At 37.3% G+C, this 16,458-nt stretch overlaps 1 protein-coding gene across 4 annotated transcripts in view; it reads left to right on the top strand.

The window, feature by feature from the left end:
• The window catches only part of TMTC2 (transmembrane O-mannosyltransferase targeting cadherins 2), a 234,030-nt gene that overhangs the window by 146,670 nt on the left and 70,902 nt on the right, over positions 1–16,458 (top strand). For all 4 annotated transcript variants that reach the window (XM_052669219.1, XM_052669222.1, XM_052669220.1 and 1 more), the window contains one exon: positions 13,710–13,824. In XM_052669219.1, the coding sequence (XP_052525179.1) occupies positions 13,710–13,824 (115 nt within the window). The remainder of the gene's footprint in view (positions 1–13,709; positions 13,825–16,458) is intronic.

Below are 16,458 nucleotides of genomic sequence, written 5' to 3'. Positions count from 1 at the left end.
GATTTTTCATGTTCAGATATGTTTGCTGTACTGTTAAAGGCTCTGAATAAGGAAGTAGAAAATAGCAGAAAGAAACTTAGGCTGTTAGACTGCTGCAGAGGTATTAGTTTCTGGATCATATTTACAGGTGAAATTTTAGTTCCTGGTTCCTACTGTGAGATTTATAAGTGAACTTTGAAGATCCTTCCTGAAGTGAGTTGACCTGCTGTACCAAATTGTGCATCTTTACTCAGTGGATGCTTAACTTCAACTGTGCACTGAAGTCTTAATAAATTCAAATATATGTGACAACATTATTTTCAGTGGGGAATACAGGAGGAAGCAGGTACTTCCAGAAGCAGTATTGCCACATCACTGTGATGCCTACACCTGGACTTACGAATGAACATGATGTTGTCAGACAGTAGCTGTTATTCCGTACAGGTAGAGAGACACTTCTTGTCTTTCATTCTTCCTTCTGCTCCCAGTTCTTGTAATGGTAAATCTTTCAATTTTGCTGAATATTTTTAAAAGATAGTCTAATATTGAAATGCACTTCTCAACTATAATGTTCCTTTTCCCTATCCTTCTCTTTTCATTTGTGACAAGGTTGTCAGATCTTCCTGCCTCATTCTGCTATATTGGCAGCTGTAGAAGATTTGTAGAATTTGCTTTGATTTTTGGCATTTTGGCATAGCTTTGGTTTCAGCCCCTGGAACTTCATAGTTTCTTACATTTTGTTTGTTTGCTTCATTTGTTACTATCCGTTTAACATAGGATCGTCAAGGACTGCCTCTGTACATACCTGTGAATGTAAAGATACAAGTATGAATTCTGACATTACGAAGCTTCTTCGTTGAACAAAAATGTGTGGAGTGGCTCTATGCTCATTTGAGTAGTCATAAAAAGTAATAGCATTTTTGTTTCATATGTAGTTTATATGTCACTTTGGGTTACTAGTTTAGAGTTTTGTTTGCCATTGGCTAAATTAAAGGATTCCTAAAAGCTAAATTTAGGACTGCCTACACTTAATACCTGCCTTTCCATCTGAACTGGATAAAAAAAAAAAGAATGTTAATTATTTTAAATGGGTTTTAAAATTGCAAATTTTTTTTTTTTCCGTATCAAATTGTTTGTGGTGATGATTTCCTCTTAAGTTTATATCTTTAATACTGCAGCAATCAAACACATTTGCTTTAAGAGTTGTTTTAAATAAAAAAGTAAGTATAGGAAAAAAAAAAAACACCCTAATTTGAATTAATTTTGTTCACTGTTAATGTAAGTATATATATTTTAGTACCCAAATTTTGCTCACCCAACAGTTGCCCCTCACCTCTCCTCCCCCCTCCAATAATATAAATAAATATATAAAAATCCATGCAGGTAGTTGTAGAGCTTTTGTGATGTGATTTTCTGTGCATTTGGCTAGAAGTAAGTACTAGGAGCTGTTTCCATCTGATTTGACAGTTTTCTGCAGTTACCCCTCTCTTAGAAAATGATTCTGTGCTAATAGTAGCTGTGAGTAAGCAGTCCTGCCTTCCTCCTTTAAGAGACAATGAAAATAGCATCTATTAGTGCAGCAAGGAATATTTATAATATCTTCTGGTGCACTAGGTGAAGAAGGAAATAAAGAAAAAACTGTACAATAAACCAGTATTTTCCATGATTACTAATATTATTCTGTCACTAGTAATGACAAGGTGAAAGGAGAATATATGTTTAAAAGTATGGCCTTCTTTGAATGTGCTTATTGCTAAGAGTGCCTTCACCAGAACTTTTTGACATTTAATCTGTTGATAAAATGTTGGGTGGGTATTTACTCTGACTTGTATTGTTCTTTTCATCCTTGCTCAGAAATTTAAGTTTGGCATTTATTTATTTATTTATTTATTTACTTATTTATTTTACTATAAGGGAACTATAACTTCTGTCTTGGCTGTAAAATGTTTCCTTACACCATCTACTGTACATGGAAATCCACCCAATAATTAAATTATTTGATGTAAGTAAAAAATACAAAGACTAACACATTTTAAAATATTGCTAGCAGTACATGAATTTGTATCTCTATATAGTTCTTTTATTGGGGTGTATGTAAGATACTGCGTTGTTTTTTTTCTTTTTTAAAATAAAAGTGTTTTTGAGGAGTAAATGTAGTTCAGGATGCTTCAGTGTTCTTAAAAGAAACAGAAAATACTTCTTCTGTCTGCCAATCATAGCAGCTTAAAAACAGAACCAGCAAGTGAACTGCCTGGAATTGTTTGGAAGTTAAATAAAAATACTGCTGTCTGAAAATAGTGTAGGGCTATGTAAATGGCACAACTGCTGCCATGGCTGATGAGAAAGCATGGAAAGAATAGCCATTAGTTGTTTGGAAACAGCCATAGTTATCTAGAGCATTTGAGCATCCCACAGGCAGTCCAGCCGCAGCAAAACAGTCTGGTTATGCTAAATATGTTGGAGAGCTGAAGGAAAGTGGTTTACACTTCAGTTCAAAGTCTAAATTTATTCTCCAGTGTCAGTATTCTTTCTTTCAGTTCTTCAGCAGTGCTGTAATTTCCTTTGAAACACAAGTCACTGTGGGATACCTGCTGCTCCTTCAGCAGGATGCCAGAAAGCCCAATATTCTTTCTTAATGTCTGTAGAGGACTGAATACAAGGATAGTAAATATATATTTTTTTCCCTTTTGCACAGTCCAACAATATCTCTGATATGTGAATCCTAAATAGCAGTAAGATAAGAAGCAAATCTGTTATTAACTACTGGCTAGACTTTATTTTTCCCCTCTGCATATACTAAGAATTTAAGGAAATAAACAATTTTGGACTCTATTACTCTGTTTTAAAACATGGACTCATCAGGCTGTTACTCCTTCCTCAGCCTTCCCAGAGGTGCTCTGCAAAATCATTCAGCAAGCTCATCTGTGCTGAAAACTGCAGTTCAAAAACTCCACCTCTGCTCCAACAGGAATTAGTTTTGGCAAAGTGTCTTTTTGTAGCTTATCAAGTGGAGTGGATTATGTTTGAGGTTATTTTTTTGCTTATTTTTTTTATTTTTTGCCAAAAACTGATAGTTTATTCTTTTTCCTGTCTGATTAAAGATCTGGCCTTCAATCCATTTTCATGTATGTTCTGGACCGAGTCTGATCATTTTGGAGACAAAGAATTACTATTTAAAAGGAAAATTGAGATTATCCAGGTTGTTTCTCAAACTAAGCATGCTTGTTTAGATACTCATCCAGGTGTTCCACTATCTTACTTTCTTTACATACTGGTTTTCATCATGAGTTACTTGTATTCGTTTTGCTGTCTGTACTAGATCGCATAGGAGTAAGTGTTGAGGCTCTATTGCATAAGTCTGGTAGAGAAAAAAATCTTTGATGTGAACGTGACAGTAATTTATGCACATTTAATGCCTTTTCTGGCAGTGAAAAATCCTTTTTTTTCCCCAATATCCTTTGTAACCAGGTGTTATTCACCTCTCTCGCTTGGATTATCATCTCTGCCAGCCCTGAGTCATATGAAAATTAGGTGATGGCTGATATGATGACAGTTGCAGTAGAGAATCATAGAATCACCAAGGTTGGAAAATACCTCCAAGATCATCCACTCCAACTGTCCACCTATCACCAATATATTCCACAAAACCATGTCCCTCGGTGTAACACCTAAATATTCCATGAACACCTCCAGGGTGGATGACTCCACCACCTCTCTGGGCAGCCCATTCCAGCACCTGACCACTCTTTTGGAGAAGAAGCTTTTCCTAATGTCCAACTGGAATCTCCCCTGGCACAACTTGGTGCCATTCCCTCCAGTCCTATCACAAGTTACATAGGAGAAGAGGCCCACCCCGAGTTCACCACAACCTCCTTTCAGTTAGTTGTAGAGAGTGATAAGATCTGCCCTGGGCTTCTTCCAGACTAAAAAATCCCAGTTCCCTCAGCCACTTCTTGTAAGACTTCTCGTGCTCCAGACCCCTTACCAGCTTCATTGCCCTTCTCTGAACAGGCTCCAGGGCATCAGTGTCTTTTCTTGTTGTGAGGGGCTCAAAACTGAACATGCTGCTCAAGGTGTAGCCTCACCATTGCTGAGTACAGAGAGATGATCATTTTGCTGTTCCTGCTGACAGCACTATTTCTGATGCAAACCAAGATGCCATTGACCATCTTGGCCACCTGAGCACACTGCTGGCTCATGTTCAGCCAAGTGTCAACTAGTACCCCTATGTCTGTTTCCTTTATAACAGTCTTCCAGCCACTCTGTCCCAAGCCTGTGGCATTGCCTGGGGTTGTTGTGGCCAAAGTGTAGCATCCAGCACTTGGTCTTGTTAAACCTCATGCCATTAGCCTCAGCCCAGCTTTCTAGCCTGTCCAGATTGCCCTGCAGGGCCTACTTTCCCCCAGGCAAATCAGCACTTCCTGCCAACTTGGTGTTATTAGTAGACTTTCCGAGAGTACACTCAATGTCCTTATCCAGATCATCAGTAAAGATATTCACAGGACCCAGTACTGACCCCTGGGGTAACATTACTCGTGACCAGTCGCCAACTGGATTTAACTCCATTCACCACCACACTCTGGGTGCAGCCATCCAGCCAGTTCTTTACCCAGCAAAGAGTGTACCTGTTGAAGCCATGGGCTGCCAGATTCTCCATGGGGATACCTTGGGAGGAAAGCAGAAGGCTTGCTTTTAGTTTTGTTCCTAAATAGAGAAAAAATTAAAAAAAAAAAAAATAGGTGAACTTTTTGTTCTCTTTGCTTAGGCATTGTGGCATGTTGAACATTTATTTCTATTCTCAGAATGAAGAAGGTAGAGTATGGGCTATTAGTGAATTATTTTAGTCTCTTAGTTTCACTACTTGCAAGTGTGTATTTTTATGATCTACTTTCTTCTGTGTGATATGTATTTCCATACCAATATGAACATTTATTGGATGGTAAAGCTTCACAAGGTCTATCTTGCCTTAATAAGTGATTTAAAAATGGGCAAACAGAGCTCACCTTGAAGTCTCATAGAGAAGCTTTCTTCCCAGATATGAAGTATATTGCCTTTTCCAAATCTGACACATGTAGTCCTCTTAGAATTACCTTGGTTTGATAAACTCCAGCCTTCCTGTGACTGTTCTGGCATGTTCCCAGGTTGTTGTCTTCTCTGTTACCCTTGCCTGGAAGTGGGCCAACTTGATCCATCTACTTTAGCTCTGAGAACCAGGGCTGTCATTTCAGTTAGTTAAGTACACCCTTCCATTTAATCTAGCTTACAGTCCACCACTTGGGATTTAAGTGATAGTTTTGAAATATATATTATTATTTTTAGAATCCTTCCTGCTGTTTAGAAAGCTATGGAAGTTTGCAAATTTAACACACAGTCACGTCTTTGCCTGAGTCAGTTTAGTTCTCTAAAGCATTCCTCAGGGCTGATCCTGAAGTGCTTGGGATGATCTCTCTCTTTCTTGAACAATTTGAATCTATCTTCTTTACAAAATAGAATTCCTTATGTCATGAGAGCTTTGAGTCAGCCCTGGTTCACTGCTTTGTTCTTGATCCTTGTGAAGCCTCATGATATGGCTTACAGCGTTCACAGGCTTGCACAGCACATAGCTAAGAAAGCTATGCAATCAAAAATGTCATCTGAGCCTCCTGTGATTCAGACCAGTGACCACACTAGATGTTAAGGGTAGCATAATTCACTTTTTCTCCCTTCTTTTTTATCTTACTTGAGTCAATTGATTCCTTCCTCTAGACTGAATAGACTAAATGATGAAGCCTAGGAACAGACTCTCCTTAGCAAATGCTTGGTATCATCTCAGTTTCATTGAGCTGACAGAGACAGCTGACACTGTCCTGGCCTTTGGGAAGAAAATATTAACTTTCTGTAATATAGCAAGAGGAATGCCTATAAAGCTCTTCAGCTTCCAACAAAGTAACCTTTAGGGCTTAGGCGAAATTCTCTGCACTCAAACCAGTTAACAAAAACAACATTATCTAATTGATCTCCTGAATATATCTGTAAGATAGAGTGTATTTGTATTGTAGAAAAACTTGTTCTCTTCGTTTACTTTTTTGGTGAGTGCAACTCAGCTTTCAGACTTTTTATTCAGAAAAACTATTTTTTTTCTGCTAGTGAAAATATTTTCCTCTCTAGAACAAAGTGATTGCTTGATGAAATGTGAATGCTAAAGACTGAAGCACCACTTTACTTTTTCCAGTAGTACCCTTGTCAGAAAAAAAAGCCATAAATTGCTGACGAATAGAACCTTCTGACAAGAAGGAAAAGGTGTTACTCTTTATAGCTATGAATGTAGCCTCTTAAATGCAAATGTTATATCTGTGATACTGAGCTCTCTACTACAGCGAAGTCCTGGTATCTGAGATCTACAAGTGGCCTCCGCTGCAAAATCTCAGTCTTTTTTTTTCTTCAGTAGGATGAATTTTCCATTAGCAAACATTGCTATTAATATTTCAACTTCTTTCTCATGAAGTTGATCACATTCAAAACTCTTCAGAGAAACTCAGATTTCCCTTTGGGACCTTTGTCAGCTCCCAAATATGTTTTAAGAAGGATGACCCTTTAATGGAAGTTAAGAGTATAGACCAAAATATAATCTGTAAATGTAAATTTCAGCAGTTCTCACAGTGTTTAAATAACTTAGTTTTCTTGGCCCTTCTTTTATGAGAATAGTAATTACACAGAGAAATGTTCCTTACATTTCTCTTCCATACTGCAAGAACACTTCCTCTCCTTCCTTTACTTCATTCCCTTAGAGGCTGAAATGCATTTATGTTCCATTAGTGTCTAGCTGTGTTATTGTAGTAGGCACTGTACAAACCCACAGTGAGAGATGGTCCCTGGCAGAAAAAGCTTGCAACTAATGAATGAACAACAAATGTCAAGAGAAAAGAATGGAAAGGGATCAGGAGAAGAAGCTTCCTAAACAATACATCTAAATAACAGATGAGCAACAGACCTGAGAACAAAATATAACTCTTAATTCCTAGTTTAGCACCTGTAGGAGTCCAGGAGGAAGCTGAATCTGATGACAGTAATTTATCTATTTTAAAGGTATAAACTTGAGCACAAGAAAAAAACCATATTTTTCTCTTCAAGCCACATCTATAGTAACTGTATTTTTGCTGAGGCCATCCTGTTATCTCATTGCTCAAAAAAAAAATCTCTTAATTTCAACCTTAACAGTGGTCCAGTACTCTGTGTGAGATAATACGTTGGTTTCAGCTTTTAATGCAGAGCTTTAGATAGGTGATGATAATTCAGTCTGTAAATATTTGATCGAGAACTATCCGGTGTCAGGGCTAAGAACTTTCCTGGTGGAAGTTCCAAGGATTTGTAATAATCTATTTGTTCCCTATTACCATAGAGCTGAGAGCTTCACAATACATTGCTGTATTCACCTCTGCATACCTCATGGTGATATCTCCCACATGGTGAGGTGATGCTGTGAATGCTCATAATCCATGGTTTTCTTACTGATAGCTGAAGAACAATAATTCGTAGTGCAAAATGAAAATTTTTTAAGAACATGATAAAAAATAGCAAAACCAAAACCCAATCAATCAAAATCAAAGTGTCCTGAACAGGAAGCCTGGATTGTCATGCTCCAGGAATTGTCACAAAATCTCATAGAAAAAGAGAAGAGGTTATTTCTTTTTGGGTCTAGTTATATTTTATACTCTCAAGCTTTATAAGTTCATTTAATGTTCGTGGGGCTGACAGCCTTGTATAAACATACCCTTTCTGACATGTGTGGTGTAATCAATGCTTGTGGAATCTTCTCCCTGCTATTTTTGCTAATTTTCAGAAGCATCACCTGGAAAGTAGTAAAATCTCCTAACTTTCCATGTACTTTTTTTTTAGTTCCTTTAGATTGACTCCATTACACGGATAGCTACTGAATTAACTAATTTCAGAGGAAAAAAATACATTGAAAATTAGACATACTATGATGTAAATTCTTGGAAAGCAGATCAGCATTTCAAAGTTGGAAGTGTAATTTGTACTGTTTCCTCCTTGTAAAATTTTCAATTTTGCCATACTGTTTTAATACCTATTCCCCTGTGATTTTCTTATGCAACAAGTTCATAGTGAAAGAAAACATAAAATTGTACCAAGTGCAGTGCAAATTTCAAGTATTGATGCTGTAACCAAGAAGAGATGATTAGTGTGCTGCCATGAAGTATTGATTTATATGAAAAGTACACATATTTCAGTTGACTTGTTAGTGTTGGAAGGAGAGAGAAGCAAATGGAAAGTCAATTTGGACAGTGTTGGAAACAGAAGTGTTTAATAAAAGTAAAAATAAAACTCCCTTCAATTATTTCGTCATCCAAAAAAAGTCTTACTTTGTACTTGCATGATGATGAGGACTTTTGGAAGGTTTTAAAGCATTGATGCTTTGGAGTTTTGCAGCATCTGTTGGATCTGTTTGCTTAATTGTCATTGATAAGCCTTGATATCTTACCTCTGCAATGTGAACAGGAAAAAAAAATAATTTTCTTGTAAAATTATGAGTCTTTTTGGTTTATGTTTAAAACTGTAGGGTAGTATGGAGGAGTTGCACTGTTTATCAGCTTGATGTGGGAGCTGGCATGTTTTGATACAAGTCAACATTACTTTTACAGTGTGAAGAAGCCAATAGTGTTCTAATAGTTTAATGAGTGCAAATGGTAACCATGCACTTCAGAGTGTTGATAGCTGTCTTGATAGTTCTCTTTCCACTCCATTTTTGGCAGTGGTATGACCACAACCTGCTCCTCCTCCCATTCTTTAATTGGGAGGTGGGAAAATAAAAATATTCTTTGCATGCTTGCCAGATAAAAAAGTATTTTATTCAACAACATGAAAAAAAGCATGTTTAGGAGCTCGACTCAAAAATACTTACTACTTTTTCAAGTAGTTCAGAAGAGTGATATTTTTCAAAACTGGATATCCTTTGATTCAGGAAGTTTTACATACAGAATCACAAAATCATAGATCACAGACCGTTCGGGGTTGGAAGGGACCTCAAGGAACATGAATCTCCAACCCCCCTGCCACATGCAGGGCCAGCAACCTCCCCATTTAATGCTAGACCAGGCTGCCCAGGGCCCCATCCAAGCTGGCTTTGAACACCTCCAGGGATGGGGCATCCACAAGCTCTCTGGGCAGCCTGTTCCAGCACCTCACCACTCTCTCTGCAAAGAATTTACACATGTAAAGAATAGAGTGGGCTGTTTGTTTTGCTCTTGGTGTTATGTGACCCTTCTCTTGTTACTTCCAGATGGAAAAATAGAGATCTATACTAATCAGAGTTAGCAAAGAAAGGGGAGAAAGAAGTGAAAAAAAGGGAAAGGCAATTACTGTTTTGCAATGAAGTTGAACACTAAATATTCTTGTGGTAGTTTCGTTTATCATAAGTGTTGTCAATCATTACATTAAAAAAAAAAAAAGCTTTTTTTTTTTTTTTTTTTTTTTTTTTTTTTTGCACTGGCATCTCTTCATCCCCTAAAATCTTAATGAACAAAACAAAGATTATAGTTGTAAGTGTTCATTTCATTTTCACAACTTGAAAGGGAAAATGCAGAAAGCCCTTCTGATTTCACAAGCTGGAGAATAGTAAATAAAGCACAAATACCTGTAAATCTCTGTAGATGTTTCTTTGGCTTGTTCTGTGTTGTGCTGTGAAGTAGAGTTGCTTGTTTGGACTGCTGAGAACTTGATTACAAATGATTTTGCTGTTCCCTAAATATTTCAGTAGCAGTTCAAGTAGTTTATCACTGTCACTCAAGTAATAATCTAGTTCACTTTTTCGATGCCTTCATCAATTTCTGTTGATGACAAGACACACACACACACAAAACTCCTTTAAAATGTCCGTTTTCCTATCAAGAAATCTAACTATCACAGAATCACAGAATCACCTGGGTTGGAAGGGACCTCAAGGATCGTGTAGTTCCAACCCCCCTGCCTAGCAGGGCGACCAAACATACACATTCAGATCAGGTTGCCCAGGACCCCGTCCAACCTGGCCTTGAACACGTCCAAGGACGGGGCATCCACAACCTCCCTGGGCAGCCCGTTCCAGGGCCTAACTACTCTCCTTGTGAAGAACTTCCCCCTAACATCCAACCTAAATCTTTCCTCCTTCAACTTGGATCCATTTCCCCTAGTCCTGCTGTTGTCAGCCCTTCTGAAGAGTTTACTCCCCTCCTGGGTGTAGGTTCCCTTCAGGTATTGATAGGCTGCAATGAGGTCGCCCCGCAGCCTTCTCTTCTCCAGGCTGAACAAGCCCAACTCCCTCAGCCTGTCCTCATAGGGGAGGTGCTCCAGCCCCCTGATCATCTTAGTCGCCCTCCTCTGGACCCTTTCCAAGATCTCTATGTCTTTCTTGTACTGAGGGCTCCACACCTGGACACAGTACTCCAGGTGGGGCCTCACAAGAGCCGAGTAGAGAGGGACAATCACCTCCCTGTCCCTGCTGACCACCCCTCTCCTGATGGAGCCCAGGATCCCATTTGCCTTTCGAGCTGCCAGAGCGCACTGCTGGCTCATGTTAAGTCTCTCGTCCATCAGGACCCCGAGGTCCTTCTCTGCCGAGCTGCTCTCAAGGACCACTCCTCCCAGCCTGTACGGGTGCCTGGGGTTCTTCCGGCCCAAATGCAAAACCTTGCACTTTGCCGTGTTGAACCTCATTAGGTTCACCCGAGCCCAGCCCTCAAGCCTGTCGAGGTCCCTCTGAATGGCATCCCTTCCTTCCACCGTATCAACCGCACCACTCAGCTTGGTGTCGTCAGCAAACTTGCTGAGGGTGCACTCAATTCCTTCATCGATGTCATTAATAAAGATGTTAAAGAGCACCGGTCCCAAGACAGACCCTTGGGGGACACCACTTGTTACCGGCCTCCACCTGGACATAGGTGGACATAACTAGTTTAGAGACTCTCAAATATGAAGACATTTTTCACTTCATCACTGGCTTACATGGCGTGCAGTTTTAATTTTCTATATATCCATTTATATTGTGTATATCTGTGTAACCATCTGCAATTAATATACTGTTTTGTAGGTGTGTGAGAGGCGTGTATGTTATCTTAGTTGCCTTGCTAAGTTAGAGTATTATTTCTGAAAGACCTCTGACTATTTCTATCTCAAAGTTAGTGTAAAGGGAATGAGCAGCATGCAAAAAGTAAATGTTACGAAACTATTTCACCCACAGCTTGCTTTATTTTGTGCTGTATAGAATCTCCTATTGGGGAAAAAATTGGATGAATAAATTGCACTGCATATGCCCGTTAGCTTCTTCTGAATATTAAATGTTTTGCAATACTAATCTAAGGTATTTCTGATTTTGTATGAAAAATATACTAAGTGGAATAAAAATTCATCCTAAATACTAGAATTTACTGATTTAGTTTCTTCTCTTTGCCTCAAGTATATTCATTTTTAATTTCTGAGCATGTGCAGATGGAAAATACCCATGTGCTGAAATTTAGTTGGAGTCATAAAGTACGGTTTAAATATGTTTGTAGCTTCATATCCAGGTGCAATTTTATCTCTTTTTCTGAATGCATACAAAATGTTTCTACAATTTTATAGGAGAAATTGGACTTAAGGATTGATACAAACTTTTACAAGTTTAAACAAAGGTCTAGAGTACATTTCAGATGCAATAATGCAGGTTAAATATTGATATTAGCCTTGACACAAAATACTTTACAGACTGTAAAATAAGATATCGTCTGAAAAAGTATATTAAATCAGTTAAATAATGGAACATACAGCATGTAATGAAGTATGGAGGAGAAACTATTGCAGTTAATAGTGTTAAAAGGTTTTTTTTCAACCTAGCAGCTGAAAAGATAAATTGAATCATTCTTCAGTACATCCTTGTATTTACAGAGCTCCACTGTTTTGGGAAACATGTAACTATTTAGCAAGAAGTAGTTACCAGTGCTCCAAATGATCGTTTAATGTAATGTTCTGTTATGGGAGATCATAGTGAAAGCAGAAGTAGCTATGGAGTAAATGGAATGTGCAACTGTGGGAGACAGTCATCGAATGTACAAGAGCATCAGCATGCCTGTTTGAAGTTGAAAAATTCTTTTTTCTTATAGTCATTAATGTTTGCATGCTGGCCAGTAGTCATGTTAGGTGATGCTTCTGAAATGTTTTCTGCTCATAAGAAAGAATAGCGGCAGCAATTGAAGATAAATTCAGAATCCAGTGATTACAGTGCAAAAGTCGAGTTAATCGGGGAAAATTGTCAGCAGTTTTAGCAGTGCTAAATAAATTTGAATTTTTTTTCTTGTTCTGAAATACCAGGCTAAAATGAAGTGACTCACAGAAATTATAGCTTCTGTACTCATGGAAATATTGTTGTTTCTTTTTCTTAGCAAAATATGTTGTGTGAATGATTTTTCTTTTGTGAAGCCTAAAAGGGTTCCATCATCTTTTCCCGCCAATGATTAATATATTCTGCTTAAAAGAAAATGCTATTTGCTATTGTTTTCATTCTTATGGCAGGATCCTTCTGCAGCAAAACACAGCAGTTTGAAAGCAATGTACATCCTAAAGAAAAACATGTACCTGATAATAATTAAAATAATCATCAACCTGCTATTAGCATTATGTTAAGCTACATTAAAAGTTTGTGTTACTGAGTTTTTATATAAGTTCTTGTAAAAAAAAGACGTGACTAACTGAAGAGGCAGAGCTTAACAGTAATTTGAGCTAATGTTCATGGTTCATACATCTGGAGGGAAGATATATATTATTTGGTAAAAAGGATAGGCATCATCTTTCCATTATTCTTGCTCATAAAAAAAGAAATTCTTGTGAAAGTAGAACATTTTTATGAAACAACTTTCATGTAGTATGAGCATAATGTGTTTTTTGTTCATGTATACATACAGTCTATAATTATAAGGCCATTTAGATTATCTTCCTGGAAAAACGTGGGTTGTATTTTATATAAAATATTAGTTCCAGTTTCTTTTGTAAGTATACTTTTCATGCCACTCAACAAACTGCAAAAGGAACACATGTGGAGCCTTAGTTTTTTTATTATTATTGTTATTTACTTCATTTAAGTAAATGTTATTTAAGTCCTTTATAGGTGGGACATAAGGACACATTATATAACACAATAAAACGTAAGGAAAGGAACCATGTGTTTTCCAAGTAGAAAGATGCATTTTAGTGACATATGTAATATGTTTATATCCATATGGCATACTTTTAATCCTGGTTATTTACCTTACTGTTCTTCCAATTCCTGTGTCATATGTCAATTTTGATACTTCCATGAGAAGCCTGTCTACTCTGGGCACAACTCTTGTGGTTTCAAGTAGATATGCTGAAAAAAACTTGGGCCATGAAGATGTGCATTTCTAGTTGTGCATTTAACTCTTAAGCTTTTTATGTAGAGGTTTTAGAAAAGAAAATGATCCTTTTCCTTTGCTACAGTTGTTTCTAAATCATGAAGATGTATTTTGACTTGAAAGTTTATTTTCCCCCCCCAAAATCTGTATGTATGCAGAGTGTATGCAAATCACTGCTACATAAGGTAAGTTGCACGGTGCAGAACTGAGGGAAAAAAGAAGCAACCTCCCCTCCCTTTAGGCATAGCTTCTTTGTGGGACTTACCTCCCCTTGGAACTACCCCATGCTCAGATACTGTGTCATGTGTAATTGGATTGAAGCTCTTTCTGAATACTGCTTTTTTCTCTTGACAGCATGGGGTAACCTTGGAAATGTTCTCAAGAGCCAGAGCAAGATTTCTGAAGCTGAAAGCGCCTACAGAAATGCCTTGTACTACCGCAGCAACATGGCTGATATGCTCTATAATTTGTAAGTATGTGTGGCTTTCCTGGGGTTGGACCTGTTGTGAATGTAGCTATTGATTTCCCTGCTGGCAATGGAGATGATTCTAGCTGCTACTTTGTACTGATCATTTCATTAATAGTGCTCCTTAAGCTTTGAGAACAGGATCTGTCCTTGGTCAATATTTCTATATGTTCTTTTATCATTATTCTGACTTTAGAACAGGCAAACTTACAAATCTGATTGCTTAAAAAGAAACAAAATTCCCACACTGAACAAAATGCAGATAGATGGGCTTGGCACCAGTACTGCTCCATATGTTTCTGACTTTGCTAAAATACAGAGGTGTTACTTAGACTTAAAAAGGAAGTCTAAATAACAGTGGGTGGGAGAAGTGGGTGTAAGCACTTCCTAGCATAAGTCCATATCTCTCAGTTAGCTCCTGAACTGTTAAAATAACTAAATACTTTCTGGAGCAGCGAAATGTATCCTCCTCCCAGCTCTCTCCTGCATTTGGGCACCCAGCAGCCTGGACCCTCAGAGTGGGGCTCTGCTGTGATGTGGACCCTTTCACGCAGGACGTGTCATGGAGAGCAGAGTTCAGATTAGGGCCATTCAGTATACAGTTGTGTAAGCTGTTTAGAAACAAAATGCCAAAAGTATGTGCTGTAGTACAAGTTGTACAAAAAAAATGAATGCAAATACTAAACTTCATTGTTAAAATAAATAACTGGACTTTTTTACCAAGGAATCAATTGCCCATTTCATTAGTTTGCCTTACAGGTAAACATATGGGAGACGTTTCTCTGCTTTTTCAGTAAAATTTAGTGGTACAATACCTATTCCAAAGTTGTTAGAGTATCTCAAAATTTGTATATTTTTATTAATCATACATTTAACACGTATGTGCGTGCACAACAATTTTTGCCTCTATTAGGCAATGTCTGTGAAAATCATATTTTTGAGAACAAACTCTTTTCACTTGTGTTTAAAGAAATAATTTTTGAATTCAGCAGGAGATTGTAGGGAAAAAAAAGTGAAAAGACCGATATTCTTGAGTTTCTTATACACAGTTGGTTTGGGGGATGAAAATTATAACTATTAATTTTTTTTTATATGCCTATACAGAAATACCAGAGTAATAAGAAGGAGGGTTGGGCCATAAAGACAGGGGATATAAAAGAAATCAAACTTCAGTAGTTTGCTGTTCTGAGCGCAAGCCATAATGTTCTGGCTTTACACTGATTTACAAAATGTATGCCTACAAGCCTTCATTTGTGATAAATAGAAAACCTCTTGAAATTCCACTGAGTTTGTAAAAGGAATTTATCTACAATTGCTGGAATATGCAGGGCATATAGCTTCTACATGTACCCCTGAAAATAAAGAAAGTGTTTGCTATATGATGTGTTTATACATTTGCATATGCAAAAAAGAATATCTAATTCTTAATCTAACAGTATCTTGAATGCAATAAAATCCTCTTTCTTTTTTTTCTTTTTTCCTAAGTTTCACAAAAGCATGAGCTACAGAAACTGAAAAATCTTTCATTATTTTCAATCTTTTTATTTATACAGTCTTGTTTTTTTTGTTTTTTTTTTTTTTCTGTTTGTTTGCTACTTTCAAATCCAGTATGGAAACTAAGTGGTAAATGGAATAGGCTTTGGTGCAGCAAGACACCAATCTACTCCAATATTTTAAGGGCAAACTCTGAAGAGCTTCCTTGCAAATTCAGCCCTTTCTTGGCATGCAGTTATATGGGAGCCTTTACAAAAATACTGTAATTGAAAAATACATCTTGTGTGTGATTACAGGAGGACAGTTAGATTTACTGTTTCTGGGTTTTAGTATGTGGCTTTAAAATTAAAGCAGTAATTTAGTAGATTTTTAGAAAGAAAGCACCCTTACAGTGGTTTCTGATTTGTGTGGTTTTGGCATAATGGATCCTAAGTCTATTTAAGCTTCACATATTCTTTGTTTTTTTTCTTTGCATTTATGCCCCAGTATTTGATACAAGATAATAAGCACTTGCTGCAGTATTCGTACACAGCAGTAGCAAATCAAAGTGCTTTCTGATCAAGGAAGAAATTATTAAGGATTAACTCACAATTTTCAATGGGTAATGATCAAAGACAAACTACATAAACAGAAGCATTTGATGATCTCTGTTCTGTTTTTTCAAGACACCATTTTGTGCTAAAATGTGCTGTTGGCTTAGCAATTGTCTATTGATTGTTAAAGCCTAGTGAGTTTAGCAACATGAAGAAATGGCTGATTTCAATAATACATTTTTATTTTCTGACTGTTATACCTTTGCAGCATTACAGCAGCACTGAGTTGCAGCTTCTTTTGCCATTCAGGACAATTTAAGCTGCATGAATTTAGATTACGCAATTACATAATCTCCCTTTGAATGCTTGCCTGATTCAGAATGTGTCATTTGCCACTTTGTTCAAATGTGGCAATTATGTAACCATAAATAAATTCCTGCATTTTTAGAGAGCAGCAGACATATAGTAAAGACCATATAATAAGATGCTTAGTATGGAGAAGGAGAATAAAAATAGCACAAGGCATCAGCCACATACATTGTAGAGAAGCGCTGGATTTGGAAGATGAACAGATTTTGACAAACTGTAATTCCCTAGAAAAATCTGTTTT

The sequence above is a fragment of the Tympanuchus pallidicinctus genome, unplaced genomic scaffold, assembly GCF_026119805.1.
Source record: "Tympanuchus pallidicinctus isolate F22 unplaced genomic scaffold, pur_lepc_1.0 scaffold8, whole genome shotgun sequence".
NCBI classification, from domain to species: Eukaryota; Metazoa; Chordata; class Aves; order Galliformes; family Phasianidae; genus Tympanuchus; species Tympanuchus pallidicinctus.
This window is presented reverse-complemented; position numbering and strand designations above follow the sequence as displayed.